At 39.9% G+C, this 24,698-nt stretch overlaps 2 protein-coding genes across 3 annotated transcripts; both read right to left on the bottom strand.

Moving 5' to 3' along the window:
- Positions 1-5,287: 5,287 nt before the first annotated feature.
- LOC128789169 (alpha-1-antitrypsin-like) lies at positions 5,288-11,285 on the bottom strand. The gene is made up of 5 exons (XM_053944770.1): positions 11,204-11,285; positions 8,907-9,548; positions 7,993-8,263; positions 7,305-7,452; positions 5,288-5,620 (listed from the first exon to the last, which is right to left on the bottom strand). The coding sequence occupies exons 2-5, from the start codon at positions 9,532-9,534 to the stop codon at positions 5,411-5,413; spliced, it is 1,257 nt and encodes a 418-aa protein (XP_053800745.1). The 5' UTR covers positions 9,535-9,548; positions 11,204-11,285; the 3' UTR covers positions 5,288-5,410.
- LOC128789168 (alpha-1-antitrypsin-like) lies at positions 11,204-23,540 on the bottom strand. Of its 2 annotated transcripts, XM_053944769.1 has the most exons (6): positions 22,677-23,540; positions 20,340-21,009; positions 18,640-18,910; positions 17,803-17,950; positions 17,049-17,243; positions 11,204-11,273 (listed from the first exon to the last, which is right to left on the bottom strand). In XM_053944769.1, the coding sequence occupies exons 2-5, from the start codon at positions 20,995-20,997 to the stop codon at positions 17,052-17,054; spliced, it is 1,269 nt and encodes a 422-aa protein (XP_053800744.1). In that variant the 5' UTR covers positions 20,998-21,009; positions 22,677-23,540; the 3' UTR covers positions 11,204-11,273; positions 17,049-17,051. The 2 variants fall into 2 exon arrangements, with proteins under 2 accessions (XP_053800744.1, XP_053800742.1); XM_053944767.1 differs by lacking the exon at positions 11,204-11,273 and having other exon boundaries at positions 15,462-17,243.
- Between the last annotated feature and the right edge of the window lie 1,158 nt (positions 23,541-24,698).

The raw sequence follows: 24,698 nt of genomic DNA, 5'->3' as shown, positions 1-24,698 counted from the left end.
CAACCCTTACAGGCTACCAAAAATTCTCACACCAAACAGCCTGCAAGATGGGAAATTAAATTGTTCAAAATTGATGCTCTCAGAGAGAAGGAATCTTGATACTGCTGTCTCACTTTCACATCCACATGCACATGTGGGCCTCAGCAAGGAAATCTGCATCTCAATCTTGAGTTAAAGCCATCTGCTCTTTTAGGAACCTGGTTCTTCCATATGAACTGCTCTATTAGGGTCAGCTTGACCCCTTTCTAAACTTCCACAACACTTACACAGCACTACAGATACTGATATTTTAGGTCTGAAGGCAAATGTCCAGGACTGCAGAGGGACCCTCACAGAACAGAATAGATAGTGCTCAGTTTTGGGCACTTCATTCTTGTATAAGATAAAAGTTGGTGATGTAAATGCACTGTACATGAGTGAGTGCCACAGACCCTGCAGAGATTTGGAAGGAATGGCTGTATTCCTAAATTAGACAGAAGTTGTGGTTTTCTGTTTCCTTTTTCAGTGCCATATTTAAATGCTGAAATCAATCCTACCTGCAGTACACACAATCAATACTACAGCCCCCATTGACATCCTCACAGCATGTAGGCATGTAAAATTGTGATGTAAATGTGAAGTACTTGCCTAATGACTCACAGATTTACAAATGAGGACTAACAATTTTCATGGAAAAAATTAAAAGAGCTAGCAAGAGTTAACAGTCTTAAAAGACTAAAATCTTGATGTGCCCCTTTATTATTGCCTGTACTGGCACATCTTCAAAGAAATATAGCTGGCAAGAATATCCATGTGATTGTGCATGTAATAGATATTGGCTAAGCTAGCAGCTCTCCCAAGGGCTCATGAGAAATCCTTTGCTTGAATTCTCAGTCATCAAGGAGCTCCAGATTTACTAAAAATAATGCATACCAAGTGGGGTAGCAGTACCTAATTCTCTAATCAAGGGAGTCAAGGGCATTGGCCTTCTCCACAATCTTGTGGAATTCCTTTAATGCATAGACCTGAGATCCCCAGATGCATTTCCTTCCTTGCAAGGCAGTTGCAAAAGTGATACTTCAGTATAAAAAAAAAAAAAAAAAAAAAAAAAAAAAAAAGAGGGGCTTGAAGAGACCTAGAGCGGAAAAAGAATCCAACTTAACAAGCTGTTGTAAATCATGGTGGTTTTCTTCTGAAGTTTTTCTGATTTGGTGGCTATTTATGGTTCTTTGGTTCTTATTTCAATAGGTGCATTTTGGACAAATCAAGAGAGTTCACAGTAACTTTGAAGTGCAATATGTTACTTTTCAAATATGACAGCTTGCTGCCTACAACATTCCCTATTGCTTCTCAAAAGCCTTAATTTTGCTGAATGTCAGGTCAGACTGTTAGGAAATACAAAACAAAAGCACTGCTCAGATAATCTCCATCTCCACACAGGGATGACTGTGGGGAGTTTTAGGTCAGGACTCCTGTGACTTCAGCTACAGTACTTCTGTCTTTAAACATTTCAGAAATGCATTTTTTTCTCAAGTAGGGCCTTGACACCAAAAAACATCAGAGACAGATGACTAATTAGGGCACAGTGTCTGTCTCTGTGCAAAATGGAGGTCAAACATTGCAAAGTTAATGCAGTCTAGTTTTACTCCTTATTGTGCATCCTGTATGCCCAATATTCCTGTATGCCGAATATTCCAGTATGATAGGGGTAGATGCTACTTTTTTAGTTAACAAGGGAAGTCATCAAAGATCAAAATGCATATCCTTGAGATTTTAACTAGTTACCTGTAGGTGCTATGCTGGTGGAGGTTGAGGTGAGGCTAGTTATCCCTGATTGCACCAGGCCACAACCCATGGGCAGTCCACTCCATATGCTGGCACCACATTTTCTCTCCCTTGGGTCAGTGTGTCTGAAGTATGGGGGCATCAGTACATTGAAGTGTGGCCAAGGGTTCCTTGTTCTCTTCAGAGAGATTTTACTCTCCCTCTTCTCTTCTTTCCATGTTGCTCCTAAAAATGTGAAGTTTCTCAGTCTGCTGGAGTTACCTTGGCTCAGGATGATATATTTTCCTCTTGGTAGAATTTCAGTTTCAGCCAGAGCTGATTCAGGGTATCTACAGCTGGGCCAATGTGTTGCCTTTGGTTTTAAGGCAGACTTTCTGAACATCTGTAAAGCTTTCACTTTTTCTGATAAATCATCATGTTCTTGCTATATTCCCCCTAGCTCCACCATGGAGCTAAAATAACTGAGCAAATCAGCTCAACACTCCTGTTCTCTTCCAACTCTTTAATCTCCTTTCCAAAATACATCTAAGTTTCCAGCAAAGTCTTTGAACTTAACTGCTTATTTGAGAAATCACTGGTCTGCCTTTTAAAACTTTTTTTTAAAAAATTGTTCTTATTTGCAGTTGCAGTGAAGTTACAGAAGCATAGCTGGGAACTATCCTCTTAGCTGAAATAATTTTTCCACCCTCAAAAAAAAATGCATTTAACCCATTAGACACCAAGTGAACTTGCACTATTTTCCATAAGAAAATCTCACAATTCTGATAAGAGGATAATTAAGAATTTTTACAAAGGTTTCTATTTATGTTATCTAGTATTTACTAGTAAACAATAAAACTGGGGTTGTCCCTGGCTTTCATTTTGCAGAATTGGGCAGAGGGGAAGGGAAGAAATGAGGCAATATGAACAGTTTCCTATTTACTTTCTTTCTTACCTTCCCTTTAACGTGTCTCAAGTAGTGCACAGTTAACTGCTCCCTTAAACCTCACCACTCCCAAAGCAGGGGAGCAATGACTGAGCAAGTTGTATTAGTAGCTGTGGATGAAGAGACTTGTAGCTTGGCAGCACTGTGCAAAGCTAAAATCCTTGGCTTGTCTCCAACAACAGACGTTTTCCCCTTCAAGCAATGCCGAAATGATTTTATTTTCCCGAGAGAGAAAATGCGTTAGACAGGTATGGCTGACTCAGATTTTCCATGGAGCATTGCTAGTTTTCTTTCTTTAAAATCTGGAGATGGGGGATATAAGGGGATGATTATAGAGAAAATATTTTGCATTAAGCAAGTCTAGGTCTGTGTGAATAGGTTGGCTCGAGGTTGAGGGGTTTTTTTTCTCATAGGACTGTGAAAAGGTCTGTGCTTGCTCACATGAAAGGCTTTATTATCTCTCCCTGTAAAAATGTACACTATGGTTTTCTCTCTACCACGTGACCTGCCAGGTCTTTCCCAAACCCAAACCACATTGCAGAAGCATTTAGCAGCTCTGACCCAGCCTAGACAGAAGCTAAAGCCCTCCAGCAGTGTCAGGGAGCCCCAGGCCCCTTCAGTGGACTCTGATTCCAGCTCCTCATAAGGAGGAGTGCAGAGCTGAATCTGGAAACCCAAGGAGGAAGCAGTGTCCTGAGCTGTCCTGAGCTGTCCTGAGGCTCAGTTCAGGCCGTGTGGAGAAGTGTCCTCCAGCTGTTGATGCTGAGAGGACACTGTGAAGGAGCTCCTGGCAGGTCATTAGCACCATCAAAGTGTTCTACCCATCCATTAAATAGCATTACCCATTGTGAACCCCAGCTGAGGACTGGGTTCTGTGTATCTGGTGTTTGTGCAGAGGTGCTGGCAGAGGGGGCTGCAGGGCAGCCTCTGTGAGGAGAGGCTGGGGCTGTCCTGTGCTGGACATGACCAGTTCCAGCCCATTCCAGAGGGTTCCAACAGACCTACCACATAACACAACTGAGCCCTGCAGCCAAGATAGTGGCACCTCTGGGGAATGCAGTTGAGAAAAAGGAAAACACATTGTGTAGCAGCCGTGAGAGGGAGGGCTAAAATAACAAGTGAGAGAAGCAGCCCCACAGACATTCAGATCAATGCAGAAGAAGGGGCAGGAGGTGCTCCAGATTTTGGAGCACAGATTGCCCTGCAGGCCCTGGAGAAGCCCCTGGTGAGGCAGCTGTGCCCCTAGGGGCAGCCCCTGGAGGACTGTGGTGGAGCAGAAGCCCACGCTGCTTGAAGACTCCATGCCCGAGCAAGTAGATGTGGCCAAGAAGAAGTTGCAGCTTGTGGAAAGCTGGCCCTGGAGCAGGGTCCTGGCAGGACCTGCAACCCCATGGAGAGAAGATCACACTGGAGCAGTCTGTTCCTGATGGATTGGATCCTGCAGGAAAGATTGCCGGAGCAGTTCCTGAAGCACTGTCAACTGTCATCATGCTGGAGCAGAGGAAGATCAGGAATAGGAAGGAGTGGCAGAGATGAAGCATTATAAACTGACCTCAACTCCTCTGCCCCTGTGTCTGCTTTCCTGCACCACTCAGAGAGAGGAGTAGAGGAGTTAGGAGTGAAATTGAGCCTGGGAGAAGGAAGGGGTCGGGGTGTTTTCAACTATGTCTTTACTACTATCCTACTTTATTATTAATTGCTAGTTAATGAAATTAACCTGCTGCAGCACGACTTTCCCTTCACATAGTGCTGTTGGTAATGTTGGCTTCTGCCTACTCAGTACTCAGGAAGGTGCCCAAGTCACCTTTCTGCATCCTCAACATCAGCTTAATGGAGAGAATCCTCTTGGAAGCACTCTGCAGCCTGAGCTTGCTGAAGCAAGTAGAGGTCAATATGATCAGCTGGCATTTGGATAAGAGAGACATGACCAGTGATGCAGTCACCAGTTTTTGGAACCAGAGGATGGGTTTTGCCACATCTGGTTCTCCTAGGGATCCCATGCTTTACTGTGCATTAAATACTGTGCATACAAGACCATTAAATATGATAATTTGTGCAATGATGTACAGCTTTCACTGACACAAAAGCTAAATTCTTGCCTTGCCAGAAATGTTGGGCCCCTTTTTCTGGAGCAAATAGTGAGAAGTGCAGAAGGGAGCAAGGTTTGAAGCTGGTAGAAGGCAGCTGTCGAGCTAGAAGGAAAAGTATTATTCTTTACCAAGGAGCATCCACCATCTAGGAGAGGAAAGGTAAAACAACTCTATGTCTCTGTTTCCCTTTCCATGGAAGGACTTCAAAGAGGAAGGAAACTTCTTCTGGGATTCATGTTGGAATGAGAGGGAGGAAAAGAAGGGTTCCCCAGCTGAAAGGGATAGACTTGTGGTTTGTGAGGCTAGGACAGGAAATTGGAGACACAGGAAGTTTCTCAGCCAACAGCAGGGAGTTGTACCTGCATACAAAAAGCCCTGACACCATGATAACTACACAGAAAATGTGTATATGTTGAAGATCCCATGGCTGCCTACTTGGGCTGAGTAATTTTATAAGAACAGCCTATAATGTTTGTACCTGAATGTCAGTTTTAAAGTAAAGAGGAACTTGACAGAAGATTTATTTATTTGTTAATTATGCATCAGATCAGTTCTAGTCCTACTTTACAAAGAAATTCCTGGGATGTGCACAAGCTCTCCTCTCTGCACTGGAGAGTATAAGTGCTCTGGCCTAGTCTTCCTTTGCAGTTGGGTTGACAATTTTCCCCAGGAAGAGCAGGCCATCAGTGGTTTTGTCAATAACCATCATCAGGAAGGGCCTGTTGAAGGTGATGTGAGGAGGAGGAGGAAATGGTAGACTCATTGGTACTAATTCTAACATAGTCACTGCAGCAGCCTCTGTGCCATTCTCTCTGACATCCACCGCGGCCTTGTGAATTGCCTGCAAGGAAACAGAGATTATAATCTAGGTGCAGAAGAGAGAGAAGCAGCTGGGGGAAATTTTGCTTGCTTTAACACTGTGAGAAGGTAATCCTTAAAAGAAAACACAGAATGAATGTAGAACTTGTGTGAAAAAAAATACTAGTGTCCAGCCTTTCCAAGACAAGCCAAGTTTGCTCTGAGTTCAGGAAAAGTCTTCTTTAACAGTCAGAGTCAAACATGCCTGCTTGCAGAGACTGAGCAACATAGAGGATATTTATTATTCTGTTGTTTCTCAGAGTAACTGAGACACAAAAGAACACAAAAGAAGAAATTTTTCATTTTGCATCAATTTCTGTGTAAGCAAAATAGTTCTCTATGCAAAAACAAGTGACAAGCTTTATAGAGTGTCTTTCTGTAACACAGGCAATGGATAAGATTTTTCAGGACTTTCTGTGGTAGGTATAGCAAATTCATATTTAGGAATTCACATGAGCTATTTCATTGGTTTTGAACAGCCCTCTGTTTTCTTCCTTCATTGTCTGCGGCACATCCAAAATTTCCTCTCATGAGTCTGTGCTTACCCTTCACCAGTTTACTTGGCTTTCCAGGCATCAATCCCATATCTACAATCCAGGTGTTTCCACATGACATAAGGAGGAATGTGAGGAATCACAAATAATATATGATGGAAGGACCTCTAGAGGCCATTGAATGCCAACCCTTCTGCACTGTGTCACCTCTGACACCAAATGAGGTTACTCAGGATTTAATCCAGTCAGGATTCGAGTATTTCAAAGGACAGAAATTTCATAAATAACCCATACTAGTTTTTGATCACCCTCATGGTGAATTTTTTTTAATGTAAAACCCAATCAGAATATCCCATTTTCTATCTTTTGTGTGTTGTCCCTTGATGTATCACAGTTCATTTGCAAGAAGAGTCTGTGTCCATCTTGTCTCTACCTTTCTAATAAATATCTGCAGCCAGTGGCCCCTTCACCCTCCCTTCTCCTGACTGGCAGCTCCAGCTCTCCCAGCCTCTCCTCATCATCCAGGGCTCCAGCCACACAGCCATCCTGCTTACCCTCCTCTGGATCACTCTGCTCCAGGGTATCCATGTGTCCCTTGTATCTGGAGCCCCAAACTGGATATGTTGAACTCCAGAGGTAGTCTCACAAGTGAAGGATAGAGGGAAGGCTCACCTCCCTCATGACACGAGGCATATACTGCTTGGGACTCTAGAGAAATCATTTTGTTTGTCTGTTTTCTCATATCTTGCTTGTGAAATGGGGCTATCCCTGTCCCACAAGTCTGTTGTCTATATAAATTCTGAAATGCTCAGACAATGTGATAATGAAAGGTTTATACATAAGAATGACTATTCCCAGACTTACGTTGTAACTATGATTTTTGTCATGCATTGCTTCTTTAACATCAGCTTTTTGTGAAATTATTCCTGCTATGCTTTCCAGTTGTTTTCTCCTTCAGATACTTTCAGCAAAGTTTGTAGGATCACTATGCAGTAAACAATTTAATATTAAACTGTAGGAACAGCAGCCATTTGATGCCTAACCTTTTCCTTCCTTTATTACCATAATTAATGACTACACTTCAAGGGTAGGATCAGCCTATTTGTAGGATTAAACCTGCATACAAACAAGGCAGAAAAATCTCTTGATTACCATCCCTGCTTGCATACTTACTTTGGAAACCTTCAGAAGAAGATTTTTTGCCACTCCAGAGAGATCAGCCTGATCACTGAACAGCTCTGTCACACCCATTTTCTTAAACAGGCTCTTAACATCATAGGAACCGGAGACAGAGAATTTTGGAAGATCCAAGTAGATTTTTCTTTTCAAAAATAAATAAAAATGTGAGTTTGTTATTGCAAGATCCCTTGATGCAGTATCTGTTGCAGGTATATATCCATCCCAAATACCCACAGAGCTAAAGCTTGGCTTTCTAAGACAGAGATAAATCTCATGTTAGAGAAGCAGAAACTGAGGTACCTGTCCCACCAGCCACAAGTTGATCTGTGGTACAGGGGTAGAGTGATGGTTTATGAAAGTGACTGACTGGAAGGTATCCAGACTGGAGAAAAAGAAATTGTATTTTCTTTTTAACTGGATTCCTTCTACTGAAGACATGTTCCTGAGGGCAATCTACCCGTGTGCAGGATCCTCACAACTGGGAGCTGTGACTGGGGGAGTTGAGAGGGTTCCCCTTTGGTGTGAAATCACAAGATAGCTTGTCTGAGTTAAAGAAGCTGAGTAGTGCTTGTTCCTCAGAGCTGTACTTAGCAACTGATCATGGTATCCTAAGCTTTACCTTTCCTGGATGAGTAGTTTTAGTCTATTCAATATTTAAACAAAGCCACAATTAAAATATTACCTTTCTTCAAATGCTCTCAACCAGTTAGACACTGTTTCTTTTAGCAGAGCATCTTCCACCTGTTTCATTGTCCCTTGATCAGGCAGAACAAACAATGAAGTGACATTTCCTTTGTATGGGATTTCTACTACCCAGCAAGACAACTTCTCATCCCTGTGGACATTATAGTTCTTGTTTTGATGCATCATTTTGACCTTAACAGAATTCTTGGCATCCAAAAAGAAGTCATCATCTCTCGTGTTTAAACTGTTGAAAGGTCTTTCCCAGAAGCCTTTGAAAAAAAGAATTAGTATAGAATTGAAAAAAAAAAGGACTAATAAAGGCATGTCACATTAATTGATGCTTAAGATAATATACTTGAACTGTAGAGACAGCAACAAGCCTATCTCAATTTAAGGATGCTTGTTGCCTGGCCATGGAAAGAAGCTTCATCTCTTTTCAACGGTTTTAATAAAAATCACACAAGAAAAGTATAGGCCAAGGCTTGCAGTGGAAAAGAGATGAATCTTTGCCTGTTCAGATAAGGTAAATCTTTCACAGACTCCAACCATACAAGCTTCAGGCTTATTCTTTTCATGCAAGTGTCATCTGTGTTTGACCATGTCCTACACAGCCAAATACCTGTGCTTTTCAACAAATGATCATAAGTTCTGAATATCTTCAGCTCTGAACCTGGTTTAAAATTTATATGACATTGATCAGTACTTCTGCTGGTTCTGATATTTTTTCATTTTTTAAAAATTTCTCATATAGAAAATGATTCTTCATACCTGTCTTTCAAATATTTTCCTGTGTAATTTAAAGCCAGAAAGATGTGTTTTAAATTAGATGATGTGTTTACAACGGGAAAAAGTTTTGTTTCTTAGAACTTCCAGAGCTTATTTGTATAGCTGCTACCCATGTCTGTCACTCACCTTTAAAGAAAATGTAGTTAATGAGAACCATCATTGTTCCCGAATCAAGACTCTTGACTAAATCAACAATTTTGCCATGTGTTTTTGTTTCCACATACATATTGATTTCCTTTCTAGCCTGTGGAATATTCTGGAAGTTACTAGAAACAGGTTCAGCATAATAAAAATTCGTGGCACGATCTAAAAAGTTTTGAAGCAATTCCACTTGGCTATCTACAAATAGGGCATTGCCCATGTTCAATTGCTCTTCTCGGTGAGGGTCATTCAGCATCTGGAGGATACGCTGAAATCCCTCATGAACCTCCTGCTCCTCCATCTGTGTCAGGTTGAAGGCAAGGACTTGCTGCAGCTCTCTGAGCGTGTTTGATCTGGCCCCCAGGGTGAGCATTGCAAAGGCAGTGGAGATACTCAAAGGAGAGAAGAAAATGTTTCCATCGCCCGTGTCATCTCTGATCTGCTTGTAAAGCTTAAATGCAAAGTCAGCATTGCTGGGGGCTAGCTTGACATAAGGCAAGTTTTCACGATCAGCCTGGGACTGATCTTCTGCGACTGGTATTTGTTGTACCTGCTGTTGACCCTGGACTTGAAGTCCAAGAAGCAGCAAACACAAATACGATGCAGACTTCATTGTCCTGAACAGTCCTGTTAAGAAAGAACAGACCAACTTTTAGATCTAGAGAGGTTTTTCGTTACTGGATAAAAAGATTTTGTATTCTAGATACTGATTTTCAGATATCAGTCATTAGAACTACTCTTCTACTTGGCCTCTGGAATGGACTGGCCTACAGTTTATTTCTAGTCAGTTCTCTTAGTTTGTGACCAAGAAGCAAAGGAAATAAGACAATAATGTGGTATGACCAGGGAAGAATCAGCTTTCCTGAGGTATTATGTGTGAAATATTTCTTGCTTCTGACTAGCATGGCCTCAGTGCATTCCTCAGTGCCTTGGGATACATGGCTGAGCTCATGTTTTGGCACCCATCTATCTGGTGAGGTCTGTGGCAGAGGGACCAACTTTTGCAGATATGTTTCTGTGGTACCCATGGTCTTGTTATGACTTTGGTTTTCAAGCCTTGCAGAGATAGTTATAGCAGTTTATAAAGTCCACCTAAATACCTAAATTACCTCAATCCACCCTTAAACTGTTTATATATTTCTGCCTCTTATATAACAGCTCTGACTGAAGACCTATATTATTTCAAGATTTTACCTTAAGGTGTTTCAGCAAATTGAGGCGAAATCAAGAAGTTTTTTTTTTTACACTCTATATTGCACATAAGCTATCCATAAAATTGCAAAGCTCAAGACTCAAGAGCTTAGGAGAAGCTACAATGGAATCTGCCTTGCTGTGTATATGTAATTTGGTAACATTTCCTTTTCCTTCAACCAACATAAGCAAATTCTACATAACCCCACAGTCTCTCTTCTGTCCTTTTGGGGGAGGAATACTGCGACATATTGGAGAAGAATGCTCTCCATATAGTGCCACACCTAAATTATCTCAAGTGACAGAAACTCAAACCCATGAAGCAAGCACTGGCCCTCAGGGATATAGAGATGGTCTGAATACTGTTCATAGCAGCTGTATACTTATCCTGAATGAGATTCTGCCCAGAATCTGCCTCAGGCTGTGTGTCTAATGCCAGGTTCAGGTCTTGCACCAGACTTATTAGGGGGAGTTGTTATTTCCAGGTTTCCCCTTTTCTGGATATCCATTATGAAAAACTGGAGATATAAGCTGTTGAAGTGCTGAGTATGGGAGCTATACTCAGCATGTCTAAAATGTTGGGTATAAACACTGACTCAGGAAAAAAAGGCATTCTAGCTTTTAATAATTCATTTTGTTCTGATAACAATTCATTTCATAATTCCCCAAATCTGCCTTTGAGAGAGACTGATTTCTCTTCCAGGCCACTTGACTGCAAGTAGCCTGGTGTTTAAGCATACTAGACAGAAATGAAGCTACTCTCATTAGCCCTGCATCAGCCTGGAATAACTATTCCAGACATTGAGATTTCAGCTAAATTTATTCCTCTGGGAGCAGAGACAAGACTTTGTTCTTCATCTTGGTACTGATTGTTGGGTATTCTTTTTGGACTTCAAATCCCTATCATCCTGTCACTATAGCTAGGAGATGGATTGCTGAATGAATTTTGCTTCAAACATCCAGAAAATGCTTTCAGAAGCTAAAATAATTTCCAATTACTGTACAAAATAAATTAATCTCAGCAGTAAATAGAAGGGATCACACAGAGCATAAATTCAAAGACTTCTAAGAAAGTATAGTATGGTACTTACTGTGCTGGACTTTTCTTTCACAGCGCTTCTTCCCTCATTCATTTGCTTTCTAGTATTAAGTTAATGTCCCCTGGTAAAGATTAAACAGGACAAATAAGAGTTATTTGCAAAGCAAAGATTAAGTAAACTATTTTTTTCCGGGATATCAAATATTTAAAGTCTTTTTCCCATCACACAGCCAGAATGATGCCAGCACCTAGGGCTCTAAAGGGAGAGAAAGATCAGAGACTTTGCTACTCTTGGCTCAAGCTAAACTGTATGTAAAAATGCTGTACCAATAACTGTGGTAAATCAGTTCCTGAAAATAGAACATGGGAAGAACTGAAAAGCTAAGAAAAGGCCGAGAACATGGATGCCCTATCCCACTGAACTTTCTGCACAGGATACCCTGATGCAGCAATGCCATCTAATTGAGTACCCAAGGCAGCAGCAAGTTTGTTCAGGTACAGCTCCACCCTGCCCTAGGGTGAGATGGGCTCAGAACACTGGTTAGCTTTTTGAAGGACCATTGATGAGTATTTTAGAAACTACTAAGTGAAAAGCAAAGCATAGCATAGCTTGAAAAATAACTGAAATAAGAAAACAAATAAAAGAATGAAATAGGCAAACTTTTCCACAGCAAAATGTTAAATGGGGAGAAGAGAGAAGACCTTAACCCCTTGCACATAAGCTAAGCATAAATTACATACATATCATATGTATCTTACTCTGGGATCCCTCTCAGAGGAAGCTGAAACAGGCACAATTTAGCTATTTAGAAGGTTATTTAAGGATGAGGTGCATGGCACTTATCCTAATTAGCAATGACTAATTATTTCCATTGAATGTACATGATTTCGCCCCAGGTAAACTTACAATTTATCTACACATAGGAATCAATCATCATTGTTATTGCTATGTAACTACTCTCTCTTACAAGACAGAGGCAGGTTTGGTCAGAATGTATTCCTACAGAGAGGGTTTTTTTTCATGATATGTGCAAGTACCCAGAACGCTTATTGCAGTATTATGTAAAATGACCAAGTCTCAGGAGTAGCAAGTATGCTGTTGCTTAACTCTAGCAAAGACAAGATATTTCTCTCAAGCCTAGGCCTGCCTACATAGATAGCATTAATCTTTCAGCCCAGTCCTAATGCTTGGCTAACCATCTAAAGGATGCCACTGTTTCTTGAGAAGGATTTCTGGGAACAGCAAAGCTGCTGTAGTGATTCCTCTCCTTTCTCCCAGGAGATGCAGCAGAACACAGCATGTCAGGGAGAGAGTGGAAAGTTGCTTCTGTCCCTGCTCACAACTCCCAGGCACCAGATTCCTCTGACCCTGGCCCAAGTGTCTTCCTAGACAAGGTTAAGACCCACAAATGACCATTTTCAAAGAATCAGCTTCCCAGCAATTCCAGACAGGTCAGCATGGTTAATGAATCCATCAGTCACACCCAGTCCTTTGAAAATCTCCCTTAGGTCGTAGGTGCCAGAAATAGAGACTCTTGGATAATATATGTTGCTTCTGTTGAAGGCAATGGAAAATGAGGGTGAATGACCACACATAGTCACACATATCACCTGCATGTCAGCCAGGAAAAACACAGGGAGAAGAAAGCAGTTTGTTACTTCATTGCACATTCCTGTTGTTGAAAATGGCTGTGTCCACAGAACATGGGGATATGCAAGGCCAATACACAAAACTAGAAGTTTTGTGTAGTTTTGCAAAGGAGAGCCATCCAGGGGAATTGCACAGAAGAGAGTGTGGAGTTCCTGGATGTTTTGAGATAAGTGGTGGCTCAGACAGGGGGACTCTTGCTCCAGGAACCAGGGTAGTCATATAAAGGACTGACAAACATGCTTTTCCCATTGGCCTGATAATGGTCTATATGGAAGGAATTAAGGAATGATTTAATTATCTCTCTTTCTGCTCTCCCTGACTCTGCTCAGTTATGCAATGTGTCTTGGTTCCTCCTTACAGGAGCAGTTTCATCGTGTATCATGAACTTATTTCTGTTGCTGCTTGGTCATCAGATTATCATATTTCAGTTGCTGCTTGGTCATCTGATTACTGTATGCTGGCTTTGCTTGTTATATTTGAGGGCTTTCCAGGGCAAAGGATTTCTAACTATATAAACAAAAGATCAGCAAGATAAATGTGTACATTGCACGATAAATCATCATCCAGCTATTTCTTGTTCCCCTATAAAGATGTATTATTCAAGGTATGTCTACAAAAGTTCATCTAAATTGACTTCTTGACATACATAACTCCATTAAAATCAGGAGATTGGTATCATTGCAAAACTGGTATATGTAGAATAAAAATAAACTCCTTTCAGTAATTTTATCTTTTTCTGTAGAGGGCATTCCAGATATACTCTCTATGTCTTACAAATATTTAATCCTTTTCTTCTCAAATAATGAAAGTGCTTTAGGCTCCCATTTCAAAAACCAGAATGACTAATGGAAAGAAAAAGAAAGCTGAAGGCTAAGCAAAAGTTTGTGACAGAACTGGGAATAGAAACTAGAAGTTTCCTACTTTGTTTTCAGCTTCCTTCACCAGTGCAGTAAGAATCTTTGAATTGAATTTTCATATAAACTCATAATCTGCTAGAAGAAAGCTGTAGAAGCAGAACCAAATACTCTATTTTTTCCTTCTCTGATATATCTCAGAAGAAAAATAAAATCCTTTTTTTTATCAGGTGTGATTCCTTTTCTCTTAACAGACATTTTACCTCAGATGATTATTTCATCTGTGTTCAGAAAGTAATCTCCTAGCATTGAATGAAAAAGTGTTTCCAAAAGCATACAAGCATTTAGGCCCTGATGTGAATTTCATTTAAGTCAATCAGCCAGCACTGTAATGTTCAGTATGGGTGATCTGTCACTGACAGCTCATCTCAGATTTTCCTGATATATTTTCCATTAAGTTCCCAGATAGTAGAGTTGTAGACATACCTGACACTACCAAAGATTTTCAAAACTAGTTGTTAGAAGTTTTATAAAAAACACTCAATTAAAACAGGGGTGAAAATAAGTAATAGTAAGTAGAATTCAAGACCAAAATTTTGCTCTCAAAATGTATCTTAACTTGACTTTCTCTTTTCAAAAGATACATCAAACTCAAGTAGTTGGGACTACAGACCAAAACCCTGAATTAATAACAATGGTACAAGAACTTAAAGATGGCATGTGTAACTCCCAGAATTAAAATAAATGACAGAAAATGAAAATTTTTTGTGCCCTCCTGAGTGCCAGTGAGGTCAAAGGCCATCCCTTTCAGCACCTGAGCCTGACTGGTGGCTCCAGAGACCAGGGAGAGCAGAGCAAAAGCAGCAGAGAAGCTGACCAGGGAGAAGAAAACACTTGCAAGGTTCTTGGGCAGTCAGTTGCCTGTAAAGCTATAAGGAAGAGTGTGTGTTTCTGAGGACTATCCATTGACAGCACCCAAAAGGATATCCATCGTGGGCCTGCTGTTCCTGTGGAGCTTAGTTTTATTCTTCTTGTGGCCACTGAGCTGTTGGCAGTTAAAGACAACAGGCTCACATGCAGCAAAGGAACATTTCATGCAATCATGGATAAAGAAAAAAGTAAAATTGTAAATAGATTTCATATATGGGTACCATGCCGAAAACAACTCCTAAATTCATCCATCTGGCCCTTTGAGAACTTCTATAGTTATTACTTTATGAGGTTATAGTCATATTTGTCATTCTGATTTGTCAGTAAAATAACTTCTAAACATTTTTAGCAATCAAAAAAATTGAGTTTCCCTTTGGTCTGGCACTGTCTTTGAGAATGAATTGACCACCTAGGATTTGATTATATCTCTCTGGCCCAGCACTAATTTGGCAGTAGTATTGCTGCAGTTGTGCTCTGCTTTAACATCACTGCCAGGTCTGAGGAGTGGGGAGCTATGCTCTTTATCACCTCCATCTCTGCCTGCTCTCTCTGCCTGCCCCTGCACAGTTGTTGGAGGATAACTGCATGATGCTGGCTTTGGGTGCTGAGCCTTTCTCAATAAGGGGTCCACCTGCCAAAGGAGACTCTCCAATGGCCTTTTTCTGCCAGCTCGTTCCAATTTGCAGCATCAGGCCACACTTAGCAAGCAGCTGGGTCCTTGACCTAGTGACAGACTTTCTGGATCATAACAAAAATCTTGGTTTCAATATTTTTAAGGAGGAAAGGGGATATAGATGATGGACAATGCCTGTGCTTCCACAGTAAGTTGTATAACATTTTAAATGGCATTTGAGTTCATTTATGTTACAACATAATAGAATTAAACTTTCATATTTTATTCTTCATGGTAGATTCTATGTGCTCAGCTTTGAAGTGTTTCTGGTAACTGCGTCATCAAAGGGTTGCGGTATCATCTAAGGAACAGCACAAATCCTTAATGAGGAGCAGCCTTTTTGAAAATGAGCACTCACATTTACTGTGAAAATAAGCATACATAATTACAGTGAATGCACAGGACTAATCAGGAGAGACCACCCAAACACATCTGTGCTAAGTACATGGGAGTCTTGCAGTCTGTGACTTGACGTAGTTTTGAAGGGCGTTTATTGAACTGCCTAGTCTTATTCCACATCATGGTCTCCAGTTCCCTCATTTCTGAGAAGTAGTTGTGAAGGCCTATCAGCATCACCTGGAACTTAGTGTTATTCAAAAAAAAATGCAAATTGAGAGCAGAGAGGGAGCTTGTAGGGCTGAGTGATGAAGGGACACTTTCCCACTCCCCTGTTGTTCACTCTGGCTCCATTTGTCCCAGTACACAGAGCAGTTCTGGGGAACAGACAGGGCCATCAGCCTGTAGACACATTCTTATACTTTTAGTACAGTTCAGACACATGCTACCATATGATTCTTCCAAACAAGTGCTAAGCATGTTTTTGGAGTTAGCACAGGCCAAGGGCCATTTCCAAGAAGTAGATGGGATGACTTGCCAGGGTCAGAATTAAGCAATGTGGATACAACCTGTGATGAGGCAGCTGACCTCATGGTTAGGGAACAGACCTTAGGGCTCTTTATTTACCAGCATAGACATAAACTCTGGAAATAGGATTAATCTCAATGTTTGGTTTCTTCCCCTTCCAGGTATTCATATCCTGTCCTTTTTGAACATCCACTTACAAGAAATACAAGATTAAATCTATAATGCAATGCCAGTAGAAACTTTTAGATATCTAGCCAAAACATTTCCCAGCACTGCTTCCACATAGGATGTTTGTGTAGCGTTTGTTTCATTAATGGCCATCTCAGGGAAGCCAACACAATGTGGGTGGATGCCATCAGCTGTGAATGTCCTAAAGGAGAGTATGGAATAAGACTTGACCTTCAAAGGAAGAGCCTAGGCCTGGTCTAAAGTGACCGACTCTCCCAGTGTGTAATTTGCAGGTATGCCTTCCTTCTGCTGGAAACCCTACCAATGTCAGAAGCCAACCTGTAGTTTGCAGAGAATTCATTTGGATTTATCCACTCAAATTTTATTTACTTACAGTATTTCAACTGAGTCTCTCAGCTGGATATTACCTTGCTTTTCAAAGATGGCACTGATCACTAAAAGGCTGATTTATCAAATGCTTCACAATTCACTAATAGGTTTATCTCAGTGGTTATTCTCTACGGAAGGATGAAGCAAAAAGAATGTTTCTAAGAAAGACTGCACTCTTTCCTGATTTTTTTGGGAAAAAAAAAATTGTTAGTAACTGTTGGGATATAATTATAACATTAATTATTATTTTATTTTTTAACATTAATTATTATTAAATTATTAATTAATTTATACATTAATTTTAATTTTTGACAATGATCAATAATTCAATAAAATGCAATTTAAATCAATAAGACCAGCCACTGACCAGTCATTTTTCAGTTGGGTTTACAATTTTTCCCATGAAGAGGATGGCCTGAGTATACTGATCAACAATCAGCAGCAAGAATGGATGATTGAATTTAACAATGGGTGGAGCAGAATGAGGAAGAAAATCTATGCTGCTGGCTGCTGCAACCTCTGTGCCATTCTCATGAATCTTCAGCAGGGCCTTGTGAGTAGCCTACAATAAAATACAGCAAGAATTAATGTATGTGGAAGATGTGGTGTGAAATTATTCAAATTAACACAAAGTTAATTAAACTATCTTCACATTATTTTTAGTAAATGGGATGTTTTCTTCAAGTCTGGTCCATTTTATATTTTTGGCACTCAACAGAGCCTTTAATGGTGACAGCAGTTTCTAAATCCTTTAAAATTACAGAATGCATGTTAGAAAAAGGCCACTTTTTTGGTGGATATGCTGATGCAAGACATGCACAACACAGTTACCCATAGGCACTTCTTTTACATGCAGAAAATATGTTGTGTTTAGTTTCCTGGTTAAATGCTAAACCCACCCCTCCATCTATCCTCCACCTTTGCTTGTCAGACAAGAGAACATATCCTTATCTCCAGATCTTGGAGAAGTCTGAGGGAGTTTAAAGGGACTTTATCAGCTAAATGTTCTATTTCAAGTATTAGCTAGCCCTAGCAATGAGTAAAATTTCACAGGTGAGCTTAGGGTGAGGCAATTGGCTGTTAAGGAATCCATAGACAGCTGTTTCTGCTCATAAACTTACTTTTGAAACCTTCACATCAGGGTTTACTGTGATTCCAGACAGATCAGCCCAATTAGAAAACACATCAGTTACACCCAGATTCATTAAGATCCTCTTTAAGTCATAGGTGCCTGAAATTGATAGTTTGGGAATATGCAATTCCATCCTCCTGTCAATTCAAAAATAAATTATGGTAGTTATTGCAATCAGAACATGTCTTGGACTGAAGATTCCTAACTTGATGGTGGTTCTTTTGTGCTGAAATGCTAGTTTTTCATCTAAGAAACAAGGCAAGAAAAAGAAGATAGGAAGATGCTGGTCTGGAGGATAGAAAAGTATGGAAGGAGAAAGACATCAGTTCATATTTCTTTTATAATTCTGCAACACAATCACTTTATGAGACAGTAAACAGTAGTGCTGCCAGCATTTTTGGGACAAAGTTTGATTTCTTTTTCAAACCTTGAAGGTTCTGCTTTTGGAATTCATACCCCATTCCCTCTGAGGGATCTAACTGCTGTCACAGTATTACCACTCAAAATATTTTGCTTGTGGCAAAGGAAATGGCAATACTTAGCATCAACTAAAAAATGTATGAGGGAAAAAGAATTAAATTTCCTCAGAGATCTCTTCTTTCATCACAAGGCAATTTTCTAAATTTTTCTGATTCTAATTTTTGCTGAAAGTATCAAATAATTTGGTCTGATCCTTTATACTACTTCTATTGTTTAAACCTCCCATCAAAAATGCAAAATAGTAACTGTAACACCTGACTGTTGTAGATGTTGCTACACCTGACCATAGCATTCAGACTTCGGATTCTGACTACCTCGATTCATCAAATCAAAATTCTATATTTACCATCTTTGAAGAGATCTTTCCCATTTAGAAACAGTGTTTTTTGTCAGGACACGTTCCAACTGTTTCATTTTTCCTTTATTGGGCTGGATAAACAATGCTGTAACATCTCCCTTGTAAGGAATCTGCACCACCTTGCAAGACAGCTTCCTGTCAGAGTAGGCTTTATAAAATCCATCTCGAATCATCATTTCCACTTCAACTGAGGTCTTTGCATTCACATGGAAAAAGTCCTTGTGAGTCCCCTTAATATTGAAAGGATTTTCCCAGTAAGCTTAAAACCAAAAGAGAAAGAATGGAATTGAATACTTTTTTCAGTGAGGATATATTAATATTGTCCAGACTAAAGTACAATAAATAAAACCATATCTAAATATTTACACTTGGAAATAAAAAGTATTCAAAGTTTATTAATGTCTTATTCTCTGTAATAATTAAATACCACAGGTTAAATTTTGTATGGATTTGTACACAATCTTTCTAAGTCAGATAAATTAAATGAAGTAACTTCATTGTATTTCCTTATGTTTTATTTGAAGCAAATGAAAACTGACCAGAATCGAGGGATTTGCTGTTTTCAGAATATTGCTTATAAAGCAAGTTTCACAGCAGATGTCTAACTTTTAAAAGGTAGCATGTTATGCTCCTCACATGGTTTTTTATATGTTTTTCACCTTGTAGCACTAAGGAAAAGCTTACATGCTAGAGAAATACAAACTTTTGGACCTGAACATAACTGCAGTATGGTAAATGGAATAGGGCCTCAAGGTCTTTAGTCCTCAAAATGCTTTGGTCTTTATGTTTATTCAATTGAATTTTCTATGATATTTTATTTTGTAATAAAAAAGGTCATTCACTGAACAAATAGACTGGGGTTACAGCTTACCATTCTGTAAGTATGTTTTTTTGGCTTTTTTTGTTTTTTAATGTTGAATAGAAATAGCCTAATTTGAAAAATAAATAATGGAATGTAAATGCCACAATATTCTGGTTACTTTATAAGTTTAAGCCTTCTCCCTTGCTCTCCAGGAAAGAAATTTACTCTGGTGTGGTGCTCGGATTAGGAAACATGAGATTACATCACCCAAATTTATAAAGTATTTGAAATAAAATCTTTCTTTATTTTGCTAAAAGTTCATCATTTCCAAATATTTTCCTTTCAGGGTGGGAAATTCCGTGTATGTCCTGCATGCTGCTACAAATGAACACCCAAGAAGAAGTTAATAATTTCAAAGCAATACATTCAAATACCTCTTGGGATGTGTGTAATATGATGACAACTCCAGAGGTACCTACCCATGTAATAGTCATGGACTGTAAGTAAATGGCAATTTTTGTTAATCATCATCACCTTCAGAATTTAGTTTTCTAATTCACATGTACAATGTGAAAACATTTTGATTTTTAAACTAATAAGTAGATGAAGTCTGACAGGATAATTTAACAATGTACAATTTCCCTGGCAATTCCCTGAGCCTGAATATTGCAAGTAAATGAACTTTTATGCTTAGAAGTCTAAATATATGCTAGAAAAATTGAGATGTGGAAGAGGCTTCAGAGTTGAAAACTTTTGGGTTTTTTTCATTATAGTCTCATCTAAACACATTTATTTAAAAAATATTCAAAAATAACTTGGTGTACTTGTTTTACTTCAGGTGAAACAACACAAAACAGATGCAGTAAATAGCATCTATGTAACTTACCTTTGAAATAAATGTAGTTAACAATTACCATCAGAGTGTTTGGATCAAGGTCCTCAAGTATTTGTTTTATATTTCCATGAGTTTTATTCTTTACATAATCATTGATCTCTTTTTTAGCTTCAGTGGAATTCTGGAAGCTACTAGAGACAGCTTTTCCTCTGTACAGTTTTTTTATGTCCTTCAGAAATGTTTTCATTGGCTTCAGGTGTTTGTCCATGAACAGGGTGTTGCCCATGCTCAGCTGCACCTGGCTGCCAGGGCGGTTCAGCAAGCGGAGGAGCTGACGAAAGCCATCATGTATCTCCTCCTCCTGGATGCTTGTGAGGTTAAAGGCCAGTCCTTCCAGCAGCTGAGCCTGGCTACTGCCTCGGGAGCCCAGGGCCAGAAGGGCAAGGGCAGCAGAGATGCTGACTGGGGAAAAGAAAATGTTCTTGTCAGGTTCTTGAGCGGTTGCTTGCCTGTAAAATTGAAAGGCAAAGTCTGTATTGCTTGGGATTATCCTTTGGCAGGACTTGAGAGCATCTACCTCAAGAGAATGCTGCTCCTGGGGGTCAGTTGCCTCAGGCTGGTCCGTGTGGTGATCAGTCTGGGTCAGACTGTGGACATTGGGCTGAAGCATGGCCACCAGCAAGTACAGTGGGAGCAAGGCCTTCATCATTCTTCACAGATACTGCATGGACAAAGAACAAAAATTCTTGGATGCTGGAGGTTGGCTGTATCGACACCTCATCTTTCATTTCTGTCTGCTACTGCCTTCAAGCGGAAATCACTGTTATGTCTTGACCTCCTCCTTTGCTATGGAAGTGTTTTTTAAATCCTTGTGCTTCTGAGTTTACCTGTAATCCCTATCCATTGCTGCCTACATCAGTTCTACTATACTCTAGCTGCAAAAATTCTTTGTTAGTGGGGAAAGAAACATGTGAGTATTATAGAAAAACAGGAGTCCAAGGGAGAGAAGAAATGAAAATGTGCTTTTTTTTTTTTTTTTTTTTTTTTTTTTTTTTTTTATGGCAAAGCAACATATTAGAAGCCTTCTGATTAATTATTTTGTGCTTATCTCCTAAGACCTCCGGGAGTTATTATGCTATTAGCATATGAATGAGGTTTATGTTAAAAAACAATGCTACACTGCTATATCAAAGGAAAACAATATGAGATTGCAGAATTCAAAAGTCCTATTTTCTCTTATTTCTGACTCATTTTACAAAGCAGCTAATCCTAAGAGCTGCTAAAATTTTTCTGCTTCAATACCTGATTAAATCAGAATACGTTTGTCTATTTTAAATGATCACTCGTGTGCCACTTGTCTTCCAGATGGGTTCCTTCTTGTGTGTATCCCACATCTGGTTATAGGAAGGTGGGACCATTAGTGTGGACTTGGTCTCTCCTGTCTTTCCAAGCTTCATATCAGCATGAAAGTATTCTTTTGTAAGGTAAATATGCTTAAGGCCAGAGTAGCGCTCAGCAGCAAGACTGGATCAGGGCATCTTGGACATTTGTAGTGACTGTGACCACTTTTTGTCTTTGCTTACTGCTTTCTTTTTTACCAGTTCTACCAAGAACATGCTGGGATGATTTCTGGTGTCTAAGATGCTTTACCTTTCAGAAAACAAGAGCTATTCCCATTAAAAATATGGCACCAGTGACTAGAAAATAGTCACTGGTGCCAGTGAAGAATAGTCTTCACCTAATGTTCTGCTTGAAGCAGAACAGCTTCAAGCTGTTCAAGAACAGCAGGCTACCTGCTTACCCCCATTTAATGTAAAGGCACTCAAAGACATGGATTCAGCAGAGCAGATGAGATGATTACTGTGATTCTCTCCACCCTGGGACAGCACTCTGACCACTAAGATTTGGGTGAAAAGGAGCCAGCTTGTCTTTCTGCAGCTTTGCTCTGTGTGATCTGGGTAAATTGGAATTTACAGAGGACATTGGCATAGCAAGATCAGTTTGTGAATTCTGTCTGGGTCATCTTAGTGTATGCAAGACATTTACTCATTCACTTCAGTTTTGGTTATCTGATTTAAGGAAAATTAGTAATGATAAATAAAACTGACAGTTGAGAAGTCAGAATTCTTCTGTTATTGAAGCATATTTTTTCTAGATGTTTTTGAGCTATTTGGGATTAATATTCAGAGCAGAGTTATACTCTGTGGAGCTGCTGTAATGAATCCCCAGAATTTGCTATTCAGTATTTTTTGAAATTAAGTTCAGCTGTCATTTGAGTACTTAGAAACTAGGTTTCACCTTTGACAGCAGATGCGCTTTATGACTCACTTAGCTAAATACCATACAGCTGGGTCAAAATCATTATGGTAAAGATAACTGGGTACTTACTTTACATTCAGAGGGCTCGTGCTCTCAGTGGGCTGTGCTGTTTCTTGCTGCTTTACTCGTACTGCTGTTTTCCTCTGTTAAACATTACATGGCTTCAGATACATATTACCTAGAAGCACAAAGCTGAATGCTGATGAATCCAGTGTTCTTGGACCTTGTATGCGTATGTCCACATCTCTTCACTCCAAACAGAGCAAAGACCACGGGCTCAGGCTGGTCAGTAGAACACAGTATTACATCCCAAAGGGTATGCAAATCCTAAGCAATATTTATTGGAAATGATATTTTGGTGTCAAGAGCACCTACTCTACCCTGTGTGCTACCTGAGATGAATATAACCATTCATCTGGAAGCACAATTTTGCCCAGCACTAAGCTCTGAAGGCCAGGGTGAGTGAGCTACAAGGAGCACCACTTGTCCTCAGTCATGCTACCCAGCTTACTGGACTCCACTTATGTGTCAACATCTCATCTTTTATTTCTACACAGTAGAAACCCCACTGGTCGCTACTCAGAAGCCAGTGAGACCCTTGGCCTCGTAAATAAAGAAGGTACCTCATTCAGTCTTGTAGGAATGGTGAATTTTAGGTCTGTGGCAATTTATTGAATGGTCTCCTCACAATCACATGATCCTTTCTGTATCTCTATTAAGGACCACCTAACCTATCAAGATCTGAAAAGTACTTAATGTGGACTTCAGCACTTGAAAAACCTGTATAAAATACATGCCATTGCTGCAAGTGCCCAAAGAGAATACTGAACAAATGCAACTGCTGTAATGTATATGAACAGCAACCTAGTCTCAAATGCATCAAACAATTGCAAATGATGGAAGAGAGTAGCCCAGAAATATTAACCAGTAATAAATAAAGGCAGTCTCAAACTGTGAGTCTCACCCTTCTTATAAAGGAGTATTTCCTGGGAATCTTCCAAAAGAAGATGAAGATAAGTGCCGTGAAGCAGGTTTACCACCATTCACCAATGGCTGAGCTGTTCAGATGCATGGTTTGATCAGCTAGCCAGGAGAATGCCTGCTTAGTCTCTCTATGCCTCTGCTACACTTTGCAGGACTTGTTCAGGAAGAGACAGCACAATCCCCTTGATACTGTAGAACCAAGGAGCTGTGTATGTAAAACTGTGTAAGCACAGCCGTTCCCAGCTATGCTGCTTTCAGAGGTCATTCTTTACCTGCTGGGATCCATGGCCTTGGTCATGCAGATAGGTTCCCTGCATGGTATTTACAGGCTCAACTCATTTTTTCATTTTCCTTGTATTTATTTTTTTTTAATTTCAGAGTGTAGCTTAACACTGCATGTTTACCTAAGATACAGCCAAAGTTTGCTGTTAAGTATTTTGATTTTTGAATTTTTATTTTTTCTTATTAGAGTACCAATTGCTGTTGTCCCTTGGAGCACTTGTGAAGGTCAGGTGAGGCTTGATGGAATAGCCTGTTTTCTTTTTTTTTTTTTTTTCCAGCCACAAACATTCATGTATTTAAGTTGAATGAATGTATAAGCCAGAATGCCTGATGGCACAAGTACAGTCTTTCAGGGAAAATGTGAGAGGTGCTCATGGTTCTCCAAGACAGGCTGTTGGTGGCTCTGGGCACTTCTTTAGTCACAGAGGTGAGCAGCGTTAAATATTTGCACTTCTGTTAAACATTACATGGATAAAAAAGCTCCAACTGTCTGAGGACACAGATAAATGCTGATGTAGCCATTCAAAGAAGGTAGAAGTCAGTGCTCGCTGGGCCAGCTGGCTTTAATGTTTGTTGTCCCCAAACATGCATAATAGCCATCTGCAAACACACTCTGAAGAGGAGAGGTCCATGGCCATGAGCAGCTGTACTACCAAATGCACCTCCCCAGCTTGTTGCCAGCTAGTGACACAAGTGCTAAGGCATCTCCTGAAGTGCGTTATGGCCTGCACTGGGGCTTTAGATTTTTGATCATGCAGCTTGGGCACCTGCTTCAACATGGTACTAAGAAAAGCAGATCAGAAGAGGTAATTAACACATAACTTG

This window comes from Vidua chalybeata, chromosome 6 (assembly GCF_026979565.1).
Source record: "Vidua chalybeata isolate OUT-0048 chromosome 6, bVidCha1 merged haplotype, whole genome shotgun sequence".
Taxonomy (NCBI): domain Eukaryota; kingdom Metazoa; phylum Chordata; class Aves; order Passeriformes; family Viduidae; genus Vidua; species Vidua chalybeata.
This window is presented reverse-complemented; position numbering and strand designations above follow the sequence as displayed.

Bases quoted from the DNA above. Each gene is read 5' to 3' on its own strand.
- LOC128789169 (XM_053944770.1), bottom strand. From the start codon at position 9,534: ATGAAGTCTGCATCGTATTTGTGTTTGCTGCTTCTTGGACTTCAAGTC. The intron at 8,264-8,906 runs GTGAGTGACAGA...TTTTTTTCAAAG, and splicing joins TAACTACATTTTCTTTAAAG to GCTTCTGGGAAAGACCTTTC. The intron at 7,453-7,992 runs GTAATATTTTAA...ATTTTTGAAAAG, and splicing joins TTGAGAGCATTTGAAGAAAG to AAAAATCTACTTGGATCTTC.
- LOC128789168 (XM_053944769.1), bottom strand. From the start codon at position 20,997: ATGATGAAGGCCTTGCTCCCACTGTACTTGCTGGTGGCCATGCTTCAG. The intron at 18,911-20,339 runs GTAAGTTACATA...TTTGGTTTTAAG, and splicing joins TAACTACATTTATTTCAAAG to CTTACTGGGAAAATCCTTTC. The intron at 17,244-17,802 runs GTAAGTTTATGA...ATTTTATTGTAG, and splicing joins CTGATGTGAAGGTTTCAAAA to GCTACTCACAAGGCCCTGCT.